The sequence below is a fragment of the Bombus vosnesenskii genome, unplaced genomic scaffold (genome assembly GCF_011952255.1).
Source record: "Bombus vosnesenskii isolate JDL3184/JDL3185 unplaced genomic scaffold, Bvos_JDL3184-5_v1.1 scf7180000013266, whole genome shotgun sequence".
NCBI classification, from domain to species: Eukaryota; Metazoa; Arthropoda; class Insecta; order Hymenoptera; family Apidae; genus Bombus; species Bombus vosnesenskii.
This window is the reverse complement of record NW_022882926.1, coordinates 5383825-5398113: the sequence shown is the minus strand read 5'-3', so window position 1 is coordinate 5398113 and position 14289 is coordinate 5383825. Positions and strand designations below refer to the sequence as shown.

At 36.5% G+C, this 14289-nt stretch overlaps 2 protein-coding genes across 3 annotated transcripts; one reads left to right on the top strand and one right to left on the bottom strand.

Moving 5' to 3' along the window:
* LOC117230341 (phospholipid-transporting ATPase ABCA1-like) lies at positions 1-7320 on the top strand. Of its 2 annotated transcripts, none has more exons than XM_033487686.1 (17): positions 1-163; positions 668-1614; positions 1686-2085; positions 2161-2328; positions 2400-2587; positions 2664-2828; positions 2920-3028; positions 3098-3252; positions 3334-4840; positions 4918-5043; positions 5128-5346; positions 5419-5691; positions 5768-6069; positions 6146-6293; positions 6368-6578; positions 6659-6872; positions 6954-7320. In XM_033487686.1, the coding sequence occupies exons 2-17, from the start codon at positions 1003-1005 to the stop codon at positions 7161-7163; spliced, it is 5007 nt and encodes a 1668-aa protein (XP_033343577.1). In that variant the 5' UTR covers positions 1-163; positions 668-1002; the 3' UTR covers positions 7164-7320. The 2 variants fall into 2 exon arrangements, with proteins under 2 accessions (XP_033343577.1, XP_033343576.1); XM_033487685.1 differs by lacking the exon at positions 1-163 and adding an exon at positions 201-357.
* A 208-nt stretch (positions 7321-7528) lies between these two features.
* On the bottom strand, positions 7529-11572 carry LOC117243552 (pupal cuticle protein 20-like). Its single transcript, XM_033511152.1, has 5 exons — positions 11471-11572; positions 10754-11069; positions 8731-8886; positions 7946-8206; positions 7529-7778 (listed from the first exon to the last, which is right to left on the bottom strand). The coding sequence occupies exons 1-5, from the start codon at positions 11477-11479 to the stop codon at positions 7666-7668; spliced, it is 855 nt and encodes a 284-aa protein (XP_033367043.1). The 5' UTR covers positions 11480-11572; the 3' UTR covers positions 7529-7665.
* Between the last annotated feature and the right edge of the window lie 2717 nt (positions 11573-14289).

Genomic DNA, 14289 nt, shown 5'->3' with positions numbered 1-14289 from the left:
CAGCATACCTATTCCTTAGGGCTGTTTTTTCTCTTACATATCTTCATGAATCCTACCATAAGTGTAGAACAACGCCAGTTACTTATTCGTTATTTTGTATCTTACAAGATAATATGCTATATGCAAGCATTATCTGGTGGCGGAACTATGGACTACTCTAAACGTAACTAGCGCCGTAACATATACATATTTATGAATGACATGTAACTGCATTTCGTATGTGATATCACTGTGTTTCCTTATGTTAACATATTCTTAACAAAAATATGTAATATGTAAAAGTGCTTAAAGTGATACTACTATTTTTATAAAGTATTTACTCTAGATTTAATGGAAAGCATGTTGGAGACATGGAAGGTATTTATTATATACAATTCTTTCCATTGAATAGATACATATATTTCTATCTCATCAAAAGATGATTTAATTTAGAATTAAAATTTTATAATGTTTACAATGATTCTATAAACAATTATCATAAAATGCATTTTATTGTTGGATTGATTTCATGATTCTTCAAATAATATTGTAACATGCATTGTGTTTTTTTGATTGATTTTATTGTTCTTGATATTATTTTTTCTTAATATTACTACTCTTTCATCTTAATGTTACTTTATCATTAGTGATATTATTGTCATTTTGTAATAATAGTCATTCCTTTCAGATACAATTACTATGACAACCTTACAAAAGAAAAATAAAGAAGTTAAGCTTTAAAAAATTTTGGTAAAAAATTAAAGAAAAATCTATCCAAATATGTATTTAAAAAACATTATTTAATAACATCATAGTCAAGGTTACATAGCAAAGGGTGTTGTATTCTGTTAGTATACATGCTGATTCATACATCAATTCTGATAATTTATTTATGATACTTTTATGAACTTTCAATGACATTCTATAACTCATTCGATTATGTATGCGAAGCATATGTACTATGTCATTGATTGATTTAAAATAAAAGATCTTTAAAAAAATGTATATATTTAACATTTAAAAATGGGAAATAACATCAGAAATTTTGGCTTGCTTTTATATAAAAATTTAATAGTTAGGAAGAGACATTGGAAAACAACAATATTTTTACAATGTTCGGTACCTATTGCTTTATTTGTATTGATACAAGCTGTCAGAGATTTTAGTGTACAACCACCTCGTGTAATCAATGGAAGTACATATTATCCTATAGAAAATAAAGAACAGTTAACAGTAATAAATAGAGACTACACATTTTTATATTATGTACCACACAATACATACACAGAAAGTATTTTGGAAGATATAAGAATATGTATGACACTCTCATATGAAAATGTAGTTGGTTTTTTAACTGAAGATGATATGATCAATGCTTACACAACATTACAAGCCAAATCTCCTAGTGTGGAAGTATTAGGACTTGTGTTTGAGCAATATAATACAACTGATATAAAGTACAAAATCAGACATCCTTTCAAAATTCCAAATGTATTATTTCAAAATATGTTTGATCAACCTGCATATGATGCACGTGCTCTATATGTAAATGCCATACCATTTATACCATTACAAATGTGTGTTGATGAAGCTTTGATAGATCGCACAGTATCACATTCTTCAATGGATTGGAAGGTATTACATGTATATAATATTAAGTAATCAGCACTATCAATACCTTACATTATTTGTTCTATTCATTTTAGGTGTCAATACAAAGAATGCCTTATCCACCTTATATTAAAATAGATGAATCTGATACAATATTAAGACTGGTGATATGTATGTTTGCAGTCATTGCTTTCTTAATTCCACTTTGTGTAGAAATAAACTATGCAACGAAGGAAAAGTACATTGGCGTAAATGTTCTGATGGCAATGAATGGGGTGAAAGAATATCAGAATTTATTAAGTTGGTTGGTCACTGGCATTGTATTCAGTATTTTTTATATAGTACCAATGATAATATTATTTAAGAATACATTTTCTGAGAAAGTTGATCCATACCTATATTATAGTAATACTTTCATATTTTGGCTAATACTTACAATGCATGTAAGTCATTTAATATCATTTGGTATGCATATTGCTGCATATTTTTCAAAACGTAAGTTCTTCTAGAAGAAATATTAAATAAAAAAAAAATGAAAAATAACTATAATATATAATGAATCTTTTTTAGCACGTTTTGTGATAACAACATTAACAATTATTTATACTGCTTCTTTTTCACTACATGGAAATTTGATAAGGCAAGAATTCTTTTCAATAATACCATATTTGGGAATATTGTTCCCAAATATATTACTATATAGATTCCTTGAAGAAGTAAATGGATATGAGACTCAATGTGTGTAAAATACTTTTAATATTTTCTAATGCCTTGCAATTTTCTAAATATTAATTATGTGCAATTTTTAGTAACTGGTATTCAATGGTCAAACATGTTTGTTGTTGGAAACACGCAATATAATACTACTGGGTGCATCGGATTTATACTTATCTTCTCAATTATAGGTGCTTTCTTACATTTTATTCTTACTATATATATTAATGCCATACACCCAGGAAAATATGGGGTTTGTAAAGACCCACTTTACTTTTTGAAGGTAAATTTTTATTTTGTTAGAATAATTAGAATTGTTCTTGAGATGCATATATGTATGATAATAATACATTTTTTAGTATTTAAAGAAGAATAAAGTAACTTTTGATGACGATATAGAAGATTTTGATTATGGAAATATAGACAATGAAAATTTTGAACCAGTTGTAAATGGTGCACTTACTCCTGGAATTCAAATTCGTAATCTTAAAAAAACATATAAAAGTATTTGTTTACGAAAATCAGTAAGTTTTCTAACTTATTAAATTTAATTGATAAATTATTATTATTATTGTCTTTAATTAGATTGGATTAATAATAATTATTCTATAACAGAAAGTCCAAGCTTTAAAGGGAATTTCAATGGATTTATATAAAGGACAAATAACTGCTTTACTGGGACACAATGGGGCAGGGAAAACTACACTCATGTCTATTTTGACAGGTAAAAATTCACTTACTTTCGTATTGAATGTGTTTATTTAATTTCTTTGAATCAATTATTTTATAATAGGTGTAATAAGTGCAACTGAAGGAAAAGTTCTTATAAATGGTCAAAACATAGTAAAAAATTTGCAATCTATTAGAAATGATTTGGGTTTATGCCCTCAAGAAAATATGGTTTTTCCTGATTTGAGTGTATTTGAGCAATTAGAATTTTTTGGTCTAGTAAGTATAGTTGAAATTAAGTAACATTGTAAGTGTAAGAAACAATTTTTAAAAACTGAATAGTGTGTATGTGCGTTTTAGCTGAAAGGTGTAAATAAAAAGAGGAAAGAAATCAAACAAAATATTAATGTCTTACTTGAGAAGTTAAAACTGCATGAAAAAAGAGATGTTCTCCCAAGCACGTTGTCTGGAGGACAAAAAAGGAGATTGTGTCTTGGGATGGCTCTTATTGGTGATGCTAGTACTATAATTTTAGATGAACCAACGTCGGGAATGGATCCTGAAACTAGAAGAGATATATGGGATATTATATTAAAAATAAGAGGGAAAAAAACGATTTTGATCAGTACACATAATATGGAAGAGGCTGACATACTTGGAGATCGAATTGCCATTGTACATGGAGGACGATTAAAATGTTATGGCACATCGATGTTTTTGAAGAAACAGTATGGCTACGGCCATATGGAAGTTACTTTGTCAACAAAATCATGGTGCAGTCCAGATAAAGTTATAAATCAATTTGATCCAAGGACGCAACAAATAAGCGTTGATAGTGAAAAGATCGTTTTAAGCGTACCGAACACTGAAACTTTACCGCAATCTTTGGATAAAGTTGAAGGCCAGAAAAGAAATCTGGGAGTTACAGGGATTAGCGTATCACTCATCACATTGGAAGAAGTATTCTTAAAAGTAATTAAAAATGAGGACAATGGAAAACATTTGAACGAATTGTTCTGTCCTCCATCGCAAAAGGTAGAAGGATGGAGTTTATGTATGCAATCAATTTTAGCATTATATCACAAGAAATTGACGTACACTAAAAAAAATTTGAGTAACACATTATTAATATTGTTTTTGCCACTTTTGTCTGTCGTGTTAATGGGTTTAAGTTATGATACTCCTACTGATTCAACAAATATATTTCCATTAGAACTTAATATATATAGACATCCAAAAGTTCTGTATTCTTCCAAAAACGAAACTACTGGCACGATGTACGCAAATTTAATCAAATATTTTGGTGGATTTGCAGAAGAGGTAAAACAAAATACAAGCGTTACAGAAGCCCTATTGGGTAGGGCGGTCGAAAATATTGCAGAGTATCGTAATAATTACATTGTCTCTGCAGAATTTAATATTTCTGATGATGTCCTGTTTGCTAATGGTTTTTATTCTGGAATTGCAATTCATAGCATGCCCTTAACTATAAATTTATTATCAAATGCGCTAATCAAAGCTGTGGCTGGCGATGAATATTCTATTCGTGTTTCAAGTCAGAAATTACCAAGTGCTTTATCTGCAACACCACTATACATGATAGAAACCGATTCTCTAACGAGAGTATTGGTCTTTTGTTGTTTCTTCTTTCCAACTGTTGCACTTTTCATCGTTCATCCTTTCCAGGAAATGGAAAGCAAAATAAAGCAACTCCAGAGAATGACGGGAATTAGCTCTTTTTCATACTGGCTTACTATGTTTACTTTCGATTTATTAGTTCTTACAGTATCCATATTTATTATCATAATAGGATCTTATATTATGGATGTTATTTTGGATATACGATTATACTACAAGATAGAAATATGTAAGATAATACAATATTAACAATTATTACATGTGCTAAGAATTGAATCTCATAATATTGTTGTTGTTTTTTTTTAGTGATAATGATATTATTGCTATTGCTTTTTGGCATAAATTCTTTATTTATATCGTATATCTTCAGTTTTATAAATAAATCGAGAAATACTATAGTAACTATTTTATCTATTGTACCAATTGGATTGGGTAAGTTATACTGCACTATGGAATGGTAAAGAAATGAAAAATACGAAATGGACAAGCTAATATTTTTTTTTTTTAATATTCTAGTTTTATTACATTATCTCCTTCAGGAAGTGCTTGGTAGTTTTCCATGGTTGAAAATTCTTTACTCTATCCAAAAAGGAATATTTTATCTGATGCCTCACATAAGCCTATTTAATGGTCAATTATCTTTCTTCATCATAGCTCTGCAAAATGCGAGATGTCGTCGATTACCAAATCGACTGCAAGAGGTAGTTTGCATGGGTATTCCGGATATTTGTTGTGGTACGAATGTATTAATTATTTTAATAAAATTTGTAAGTTAATGATATGTAATATAATTGAAGTTTTCCTTAGGTTTGGACTGTGCGGATGGAGTATGCAAGAACCAGCTTTCTTACTTTTCTGATTATGATTTTAAAATGAGTTTAAAAAATTGCATTATATACCTATCTCTCACTCCGTTAATGTATTTTGCTATACTTATTATTTTAGAGGAACGATTACCTCATAAATTCTATGCTAAAATATTCAGTCAAAATTTAAGAGATCCATGCAATATACAAGATGATCAAGTGAAAAAGGAAAAGCATACAGTGGCAATAGAAATCAGAAAATTACAAAACCGTGGTATAGTATTTTACGAATATTTTTTTTAGAGAAATGGAGATGAGAAATTGAACGAAAATTTACATTATATCGATAGGTGCATCGAAGAAAATGAACGAGGAACCAACTAAAACAGTTCCTACTATCGAAAATAATTGCATAGAAAGCCCAAATAACAACGATAGCCTGTTCTTAGTTTATGAATTAAGTAAATATTACGGAAAGTTGATGGCAGTACAGGAAATTAGTTTCCGTGTGAAGCAACGAGAATGCTTTGGATTGCTTGGCGTTAATGGCGCTGGGAAGAGCACCACATTTAGAATGTTGACTGGTGAAGAAATACCAAACAGTGGAACTATGTACTTAGGAAAATCAGAAATTCATACTGATAGAAAAAACGTAATATATCATTTCTTTTGCATTCCTCCCAGTTTTGCTATTTCTACTATATATTATATATGAATTTTTCACATAGTATCTTGCTCAAATGGGATATTGTCCACAAACTGATGCATTGCTCAATTCCTTGAATTCATTCGATCATTTGCGACTTTTTGCATTGCTTCGCGGTATTCCCAGAGCGAAAGTGGATTTAGAAGTTAACAAATGGATTAATAGACTTAGTAAGACCTAACTGCTTTTTGAATTTACTTCGAGTAGTCATCATGCAGATTTACAATTGTGTTTGTCATATTAGATTTAAATTCTTGTATGCATCAACCGAGCGGTACTTATAGCGGAGGGAATAAACGACGATTGAACATTGCTATGGCACTTATTGGAAATCCAACTCTTGTTCTTTTGGATGAACCAACTACGGGAGTCGATCCAGCAGCTAGAAGATCGCTCTGGAATATACTCCAGACCTGCCAAACAATGGGACAAGCTATTATACTCACTTCTCACAGGTACTTTATCCAACTTGACAATGCATGTTACTTAAAATTATTATATAACCATATTTGCATAAAAAAAATATCCGTAATAGCATGGAAGAATGCGAAGCTTTGTGCAACAGACTAGTCATTATGGTGAAAGGTCAATTGGTTTGCGTCGGTGCAAGTCAGGAATTGAAGCAACGATTCGGCGCTGGTTACGATATTCACGTTAAATTAAGTCCCAGCCGAACGGACGATGATGTCAGCAGTATAAAAAGTATTATAGAGTCTTCTCTAATGTGTGAACTGAGGGATGAGAATTTGGTAATAATTCTGAACTAATGTGGAAGATTTGTAAATGTATTTCTGTATAAGTCTTCACTGATTTCATGTTCCAATTCGCAGGGGCTTATCGCGTATCATGTGAGTGATATTAAAACGACATGGGAGAAGATGTATAATACAATGAATGATTTAAAAGCGCAATATAGTTGTATCGATGATTATGCTGTTTTGTCAGCTACATTAGAACAACTTTTCATTCAGTTCGCTAGAGGAACTGAATTGACAAAAGCGCTTACTGTGGATTCCACTACTCAGACCACTAATGTATAAATACCGTCAGATATTTTAACAAGTCTTTCAGTTAAATAAATGTAAATGTATCTAATTTTTTTCTAATACATGGTTTTACGTTGTAGTTTGTGAATCTTAAACACATAGCAAATGTTAATTAAGTTATTTATTTCAAGATGTACGTTTGAATCACAAAAGAATATTTTTAAAGACTTGTGCTGATATTATTGTAATTTATTCATTGCAATTATTATAATTTAAAATATAATATTTATTTATATCAATAAATAATACTTAAAAAGTCGAATAAATATTATATTTCCCGTGAACAGGACGACAACATTGTCAAAAGGAAAGTGAAAAGTTCGAATATTAATATAGGAAAAAAGAAAGAACATCGTAAATAAGGTTCTCACATTTTATATAAATAAGAAAGTTACATAAACGATATATTCTTATGTACATACGTCCGCCTTTAAATGATATTACTGTAATGGAACAAGATTGATCGTGTAATACGTAATGACTTATGCGGTGTCGTCTAATAATGGTATCCGCCCGAGCTTGTTTGGTACGAGTTTGGACCCTGATAAGGTCCACCACCGCCGCCACCTCCTCGGCCGGCGCCACCACCACCACCTCCACCGCCTCCGTCTATTAATAAAAAGAAATCAATTTAATCAAAACAAATACGCAAAATTATTTTAATAATTAAATTATCACGATCATAAAAAAATGCTTTCTTTCTAAATTTCTTTCTTCAGATAGTTCTAACGTCTACTCAGAGATTCACGAAACAAAATATCATCGATGAAACTCACTGTATCCACCCCCTGAAGGATATCCGGCTCCGCCACCATTACCGCCACCACCACCACCGGAAGTATCTTGATTTTCGCCTCTGGCCTCAGCCGCGAGTGCTAACTCGACGCCTCGTTGAATTTCTGGTGGAATTGGAGGTGGTGTTGGCAAATGTGCGCCTTGGGGATGGAAACCTTCTTCATCCGCGGTGTAGCTGATGCTATACTGTACACCATCAGGTCCGGTGTACGAGTATGATCCGCTCACCGCTTCCGCGTTACCTAGAAAAGCGAGACAACACGTGAATACTTGACGCAACAGGTGCTCGGCAGGATTGCACCACGTATCGAGTATTTTTGCGGCTTTCTAGCTTGTTAGAAATGATCATTGTTCGGTAATCACTCATCGCGAATTGAATTGGCCGAAATTAGGACATGTGATTACTTAGATACCTGTGGTTTTTTCGTACGATCTCTTCAGAATCTTCTTAACGTTTTACAACATCGAACAACTTACAACTTCCATAAAGATGTCGAAATATTATCAATTTTGAAAATCTCTATTTTGCAAGTAAAATACTGGCGGTAGGTAAAGATCCGAGAACGAGTTAGATGGAAGTCACATTTTAGGAGTTGCAGTGCTATTGCGTTCATCGGTTCGGTTCCATTGTAAACGGAACGATTCGAGGCCGAGCACGATGATGGATAGGAATATTCATAACAGTGAGAAATGATAGCGACGAACCGCGAAGAAAAGGAACACGAGGGATATCGCTGTTGAGAAATAAGAATGGCCCTGATCTCACCTTGCTGGTGACCCGTTTCTTGCGCACTGATACCATTTCCTGTTTCGTAGCTGAATTGGTAGTTGCCATCACCGGCATTCTGATTGTTGAACGAGACGATAGGTATCTCTTGGCCTCCTCCAGGTCCTCCTCTTGGCCCACCACCGCCTCCACCGGCTAAAGCATAAATTCAAACAAATGTTCGAAAATATCGCATAAGTAATTTAACTTGTATAAAGTCTTTATCGTTATAAAAGTGCCTGAATTGCCACAGACTTTGATCGACTCGAGTACCCTTTCTATGCAACTGACTTTTAAGCAGCCCTGAGAAAGTTGATAATCGACCGGTCGTACATCGAATACAAAAAAAAGCTAGCAAGAAGTTAGCCAGAATTTTAAGCGGTTCGAACAGAACACATCTCCTGTTCTGCCGCGTATAATCGACTTTTTATCGATCACTGTATCCGCGCAATCCACCGGGTTGCGCCATATCAGGTGAAATCCGCGAACGCACTCGAGATTAATTCGTAACTGAATGGGGCCTAATTACTTGGTCGGTCGCGACAACGCGTTGTACTAAAGGAGACACACACGAGACGCTTTGGTGTTCTTATTTTCGCAATCCAGCGAGAATTCTCACCGTCAAATCATACGTAGATTCGAGAGCGCTGTTACTGAGACCGTGCTGGTGTGTCTTCATTAAAGGAGCGCCTCGGGGGATAAAGTGATTAGACGTTTCGCGTAGTACCGTGATTTTCACTTTTCTTTCGTCCCCGTGACACGAGCCCCGGTTTCACGACATACTTTACATATTTTGATGCAACTCCGACCAACCAACTGTCTCTCATAGCGCGCGATTTCTCTCTCTTCTTGGTTCTCTACCTTTTCTAATGTATGTCTGATGTAACGTGACACAACTGTTCCACGATAATCCAAGTGATTTTCTCTACGCGCGTGTTACCGAAACGAACTATGATAAACGTTTCGGCGATTCCTTCTGTGATTGAGTAATTTGTTATGTCTAACTTTTTCTCCGGCTACAACAAGTTTTTATCCGCGAGTTTTATGGCCATAATGATTTTAATGATGTGTGAAATGTTTGCGCTGACGAGACGTAATAGTCTTAGTCGGGACTAACGAGAAAAAAGAAAAAACAATATATAGCACCAGGGTACGTGTTGAACGAGTACTCTGGTTAAGTACATGTTTTCTCTTAGTTGCGTAATGCGCCAGAACAAAAAGTTGTACTCCTACATAGATCAATGATGAGACACGAGAAAGAAGAAAATAAGAGAACTCGAAAGCTTCGAGCTTCTTACTTATGCAAAGTAAAAATTTTACTGACAAATAACAGTAGGGTACTTACTGCTTATATGCTTTGTATTATTATTTCGATGATTTCATATGATCAAATATGGTATTGACTCAATGACTGTAATTGCAATATCTTTTCGCAAAAGGCATGGAATCATTATTATTGCCTTTCACTCGGTAACCTGATATTAGGATTAGATAATAAAAAGTTACGGCGATGATTTAATTCGAAAAGTCATCTATAAGGAGGCGATGATGTTTTCAATAAAACTTAATATCATCATGTAAGGGGACATTAAAGCCTAACATGGGATACCAACTATATTATTACAGTATTATAAGCTGCAATTTAGTCGCAGTATTCGCGCAAAGTACGGTAATTCATTATGGGAAGATCAATAATTCTGTCCGCTTTATCGAAAACCATCTTTGAAGTATTGAACGAAGAAAACTACGATAATTGGCAAACACGAGGAAAGACGTATTCGAAAACTACATGCAAACAAATTAAAAGATTGTCGCAATTGATTATTTCGATCATATCCAAGAATCGATTGTACGATACGCTCGATTTCACTGGATTTAATTATCGCGTATTATTATCAAATATTATCAAATATTCGATCTATCGTTGAATGCTCTACTAAAGTTTTATCTTATTATTTCTACATAATATTTCTATCTTTTCTACGTTATAAGTTGGAAAATAAAATGAAGAAATAATACTTACGTCCTCCGTAGGCACCTCCGCCTCCACCACCAAACGCACCATTACCTCCGCCGCCACCAAAACCGCCACCTCCTCCGCCACCACCGCCATATGCTCCTGGTGCACCAGGTCCACCCGGTCCACCCGGCCCACCTGGTCCGCCTGGTCCACCTGGTCTACCAGGTCCCCCAGGACCACCTGGACCACCGTGGCCACGATTCGGAGCTTGTATTAATCCTGCGCCTCCTGCGGTGCCTGCATTGCCCGGAGGAAGGTAAGTATTGTCTAGTCGGGCGGCGTGACACGTACCGACGATGGCCAACAACGCGACAGCGAGCTGTTAAAATAGTCGTCAATAACTTCAACCGTTGAAGGTACTATGCAAGTCAATTCTTTAGAATACTTGAAACGTTTGAAAAATTATTTTAGAATCGGAATAAAATATGATTTTCTCGTAGGTAATGTCACTGAAAAGATTTCCTAAGCACACTATGTCTTATTTCACCGACTCTAATCGATATTAAAAGGGAATCGTACGAACGAAATTATACATTAGCCTTTTCCTTCTTAATATTGAAAAGAATTACGTGAAGAGATGTATATAGGTAAAATTTATCGAATAGATCGCTAATTCACGCTCGACATCACTGACTCGCGACTTGGAGAATCGAGAACCGGAAGCGAAGCGTTCGAAGGTGTCACCTAGCGCGGGAGAAAATAGACGAATGCGACTCGTACCGATCTCATCTCGCTGATGTACCGTTCGATTTGTATGAAAAGCGAACCTCCCCGATGATACCGGTCGCACAATGGAACGTTCTATCGCCAAACGATGGCAATAATTGGTCTGTGCAGATTCAGGTCGAAGCAACCGCGCTTATATACCGATCCGAGGCTGGAGGATCGTCTTCCTCCCACCCAAGAGGAAGACTCTCAGAAACAGCATCGACTCTGGTGAACACCCGGTGCCGCGTCCCTCGACGAAGTTCGCGAACTCGGTTAACGAATGAGCGACGGAGAAAGAGTTCTAGGAGGCACGAAGAGTAGAAGGAAACCGAGGGAGAAGGCGGATCAAGATGAGCCTCGGTGAGAGATGTGGGATGAGGGGTGATTACGCAAGCCAGGTGATACAGATCGGCGGGCATCTCTCGTCGGACCTGAAGGTCGGCTAATCGGGTCGACATGAAAGTGAACCGAGATTGGTATGTATAAGATGTATAGGTAAGCGAAGGGACGGACGACGTGGCTAGTAAAAAAAGAAAGATTATATACCACGAGGTGGTACACTATGGTTAGTAAAAGACAATCGTTTAAACGAAAGAAAGACGAAAAGTGGTGATGTTTGATGAAGATGACCGCGGTGATGTTTCTTGTGCCGCAGATTGCGAAGTCCAACTACAATTTAAGATGCGTGAGTTCCCTCTTTGTAATTATATCGGTCATTTCGTATTCGACGTTGCTCGGTGTACACGGGGTCGCGCGACGTCATCATCATCATCCACGATAGACGGGATGGCTTATAGAGAGCAACGCATGGTCTGCAACGGCGCGCGATCATTGCGCAACTTGGTGCGTTGCGCATCAACCGTACCGATGGTACGTAATTTTATATAGATGTGAGAGCGTGTACATACACGAAAGGCCGCTCCAAATCGTTTCTAGTGTTACCGATCGGCACGTAACTTTCCGCTTAACGATTCCCCTCGGGTCACCGTACTCACGTTCTGAGGCAGACGCCTCGACGTGATCGCTTCCCAATAACCATCTTTTACCTCTCTCGTCTACGGCGCGACGCTTCGATTTTGCCTCGGAGCGGGCCAGCGTGAACAGTTTAGTTCCTTATTCAGACTTCAGACTATTCACTTTTACCGGGTCGATTTGCAGTGACGTATGTGCGCGGAGATCGGTTTAGTCTTTGCCAGGGAGAGATTTTTGGTTTCTTCACGAACAGCAGCTGCGATTAACCCCTCAGTGACCTGTTGTGCTGTCTGTATACTTCATTATCGAATGGTCCCTTTGATCTTTCTCACGAACGATAGATCAACGATGTATTTTATCGCTTTTATACGAAGTTACTTTCAGAGCTTATAATTACAAAGCTTTCCCTAGACAGTCTTCATTACCGCAGTATAGAAACGCTAATTGATGTTGCGTTATTGGTGAGAAACGTGTATTAGTGGATATGATTGCTACTCGTGAGAATGTGTTCATCTCTCTGCGTACACCGCGCAGTGCAGCGTAAGAGGGAAGAAAATCGCGCGAAAGAAAAAATGCGTTTGTACATGGAACTGAAACTGAGACACGCGCGAATTTGCAAAGTAATTCCAATCTAGAGAGCGAATGGGAGAATCGATTAGGAGTAGTCGACACTGTAGATTGCATGCTTCCGATACAATCGCTTTGACATCGTGTCGAATATGTACTCTACTACACGTGTATCGCCTAAGGGTGAGTGAAATGTCTTGCGTAATCGGTCGTACTTTCTTCCTATGATGCTTATAATAAACGTTTGTGAAAGAAAGTTCCTGAATCGATGAGGTAATCCATCTCACTCCCCCAACGAGTTATCTCAGAATGCTCTTCGTAGTTATGTAAACTCTTTAATTTCTAAAATCGATTTATAGTCCCGTGGCTTTCACGGACTTGCTTTGATGGTTCGACAACGCGACTGGCACTGCGGCATAAGTAAACTCAGTTCTTCGGAAAACTATAAATCACACCGCTCTTTCCCATGCATTTCTCATCTATTTGTTCAGCTTTTGCTCCACCAGCTTTACGACCTCGAATTTCTCAGGAAATTTCACACAAAGGAGACCCAGTGACCCTATCCGTGTTACGCTTAGTTGACTACTAAATTCTTCAAATTCGCTTCAGGCAAGTAACTGGCACAGCTGACACTTGGATGAGGGTTAATACGCTTATCTACCGATCGCTGGTAACAAATTCGATCCGTGGAACATCGGATCTTTCAGATCTGATCCGATGAAAAAAGATACCGGGAATCGAACAGGAACGTTGGACAGAATACAGAAATCAGCGTGATTCGATGATCGATAGGATTGGTAGATTGCTAGCAATTCGAATTAGCTGATGCAGGGGTGCGGCTCTCGCAAAAAACAGGGCAATCGTGAGCCAGGGTCTCGATAATAGGATACCACGAACGTTCGAGACAATGTATACCTGGGCACGGAAAGACTAGAATGCTTTCTAAACGGATCGAGTCACCGAACACACCGATACGCTTTGAGAAGACCCAGCCCTTTGGCGCGCTATCCGCGCATTCATCTATCTTGCTGCTCGTGTTATGCCAGAGGTGAGGTTCATCGGCGAAACGCTTCATCGAGAACTGCACTCCAACAGTGGGCGCTGTCGCCAAAAAAGGATTGTGCATGAGAAGACGGGATCCTAGTCAAGTAATAAGCGATCTAATGTTGCATCGTTTTCCAAGACACCTGATCTTCCCTGTAAAACCCGAATATGGTGCTACTGCGTGATACTTTGCAAGAGAAACAAAAGATTTTTAACCTTTCCCTTATTGTTGCGCTTGTATCTTTTTT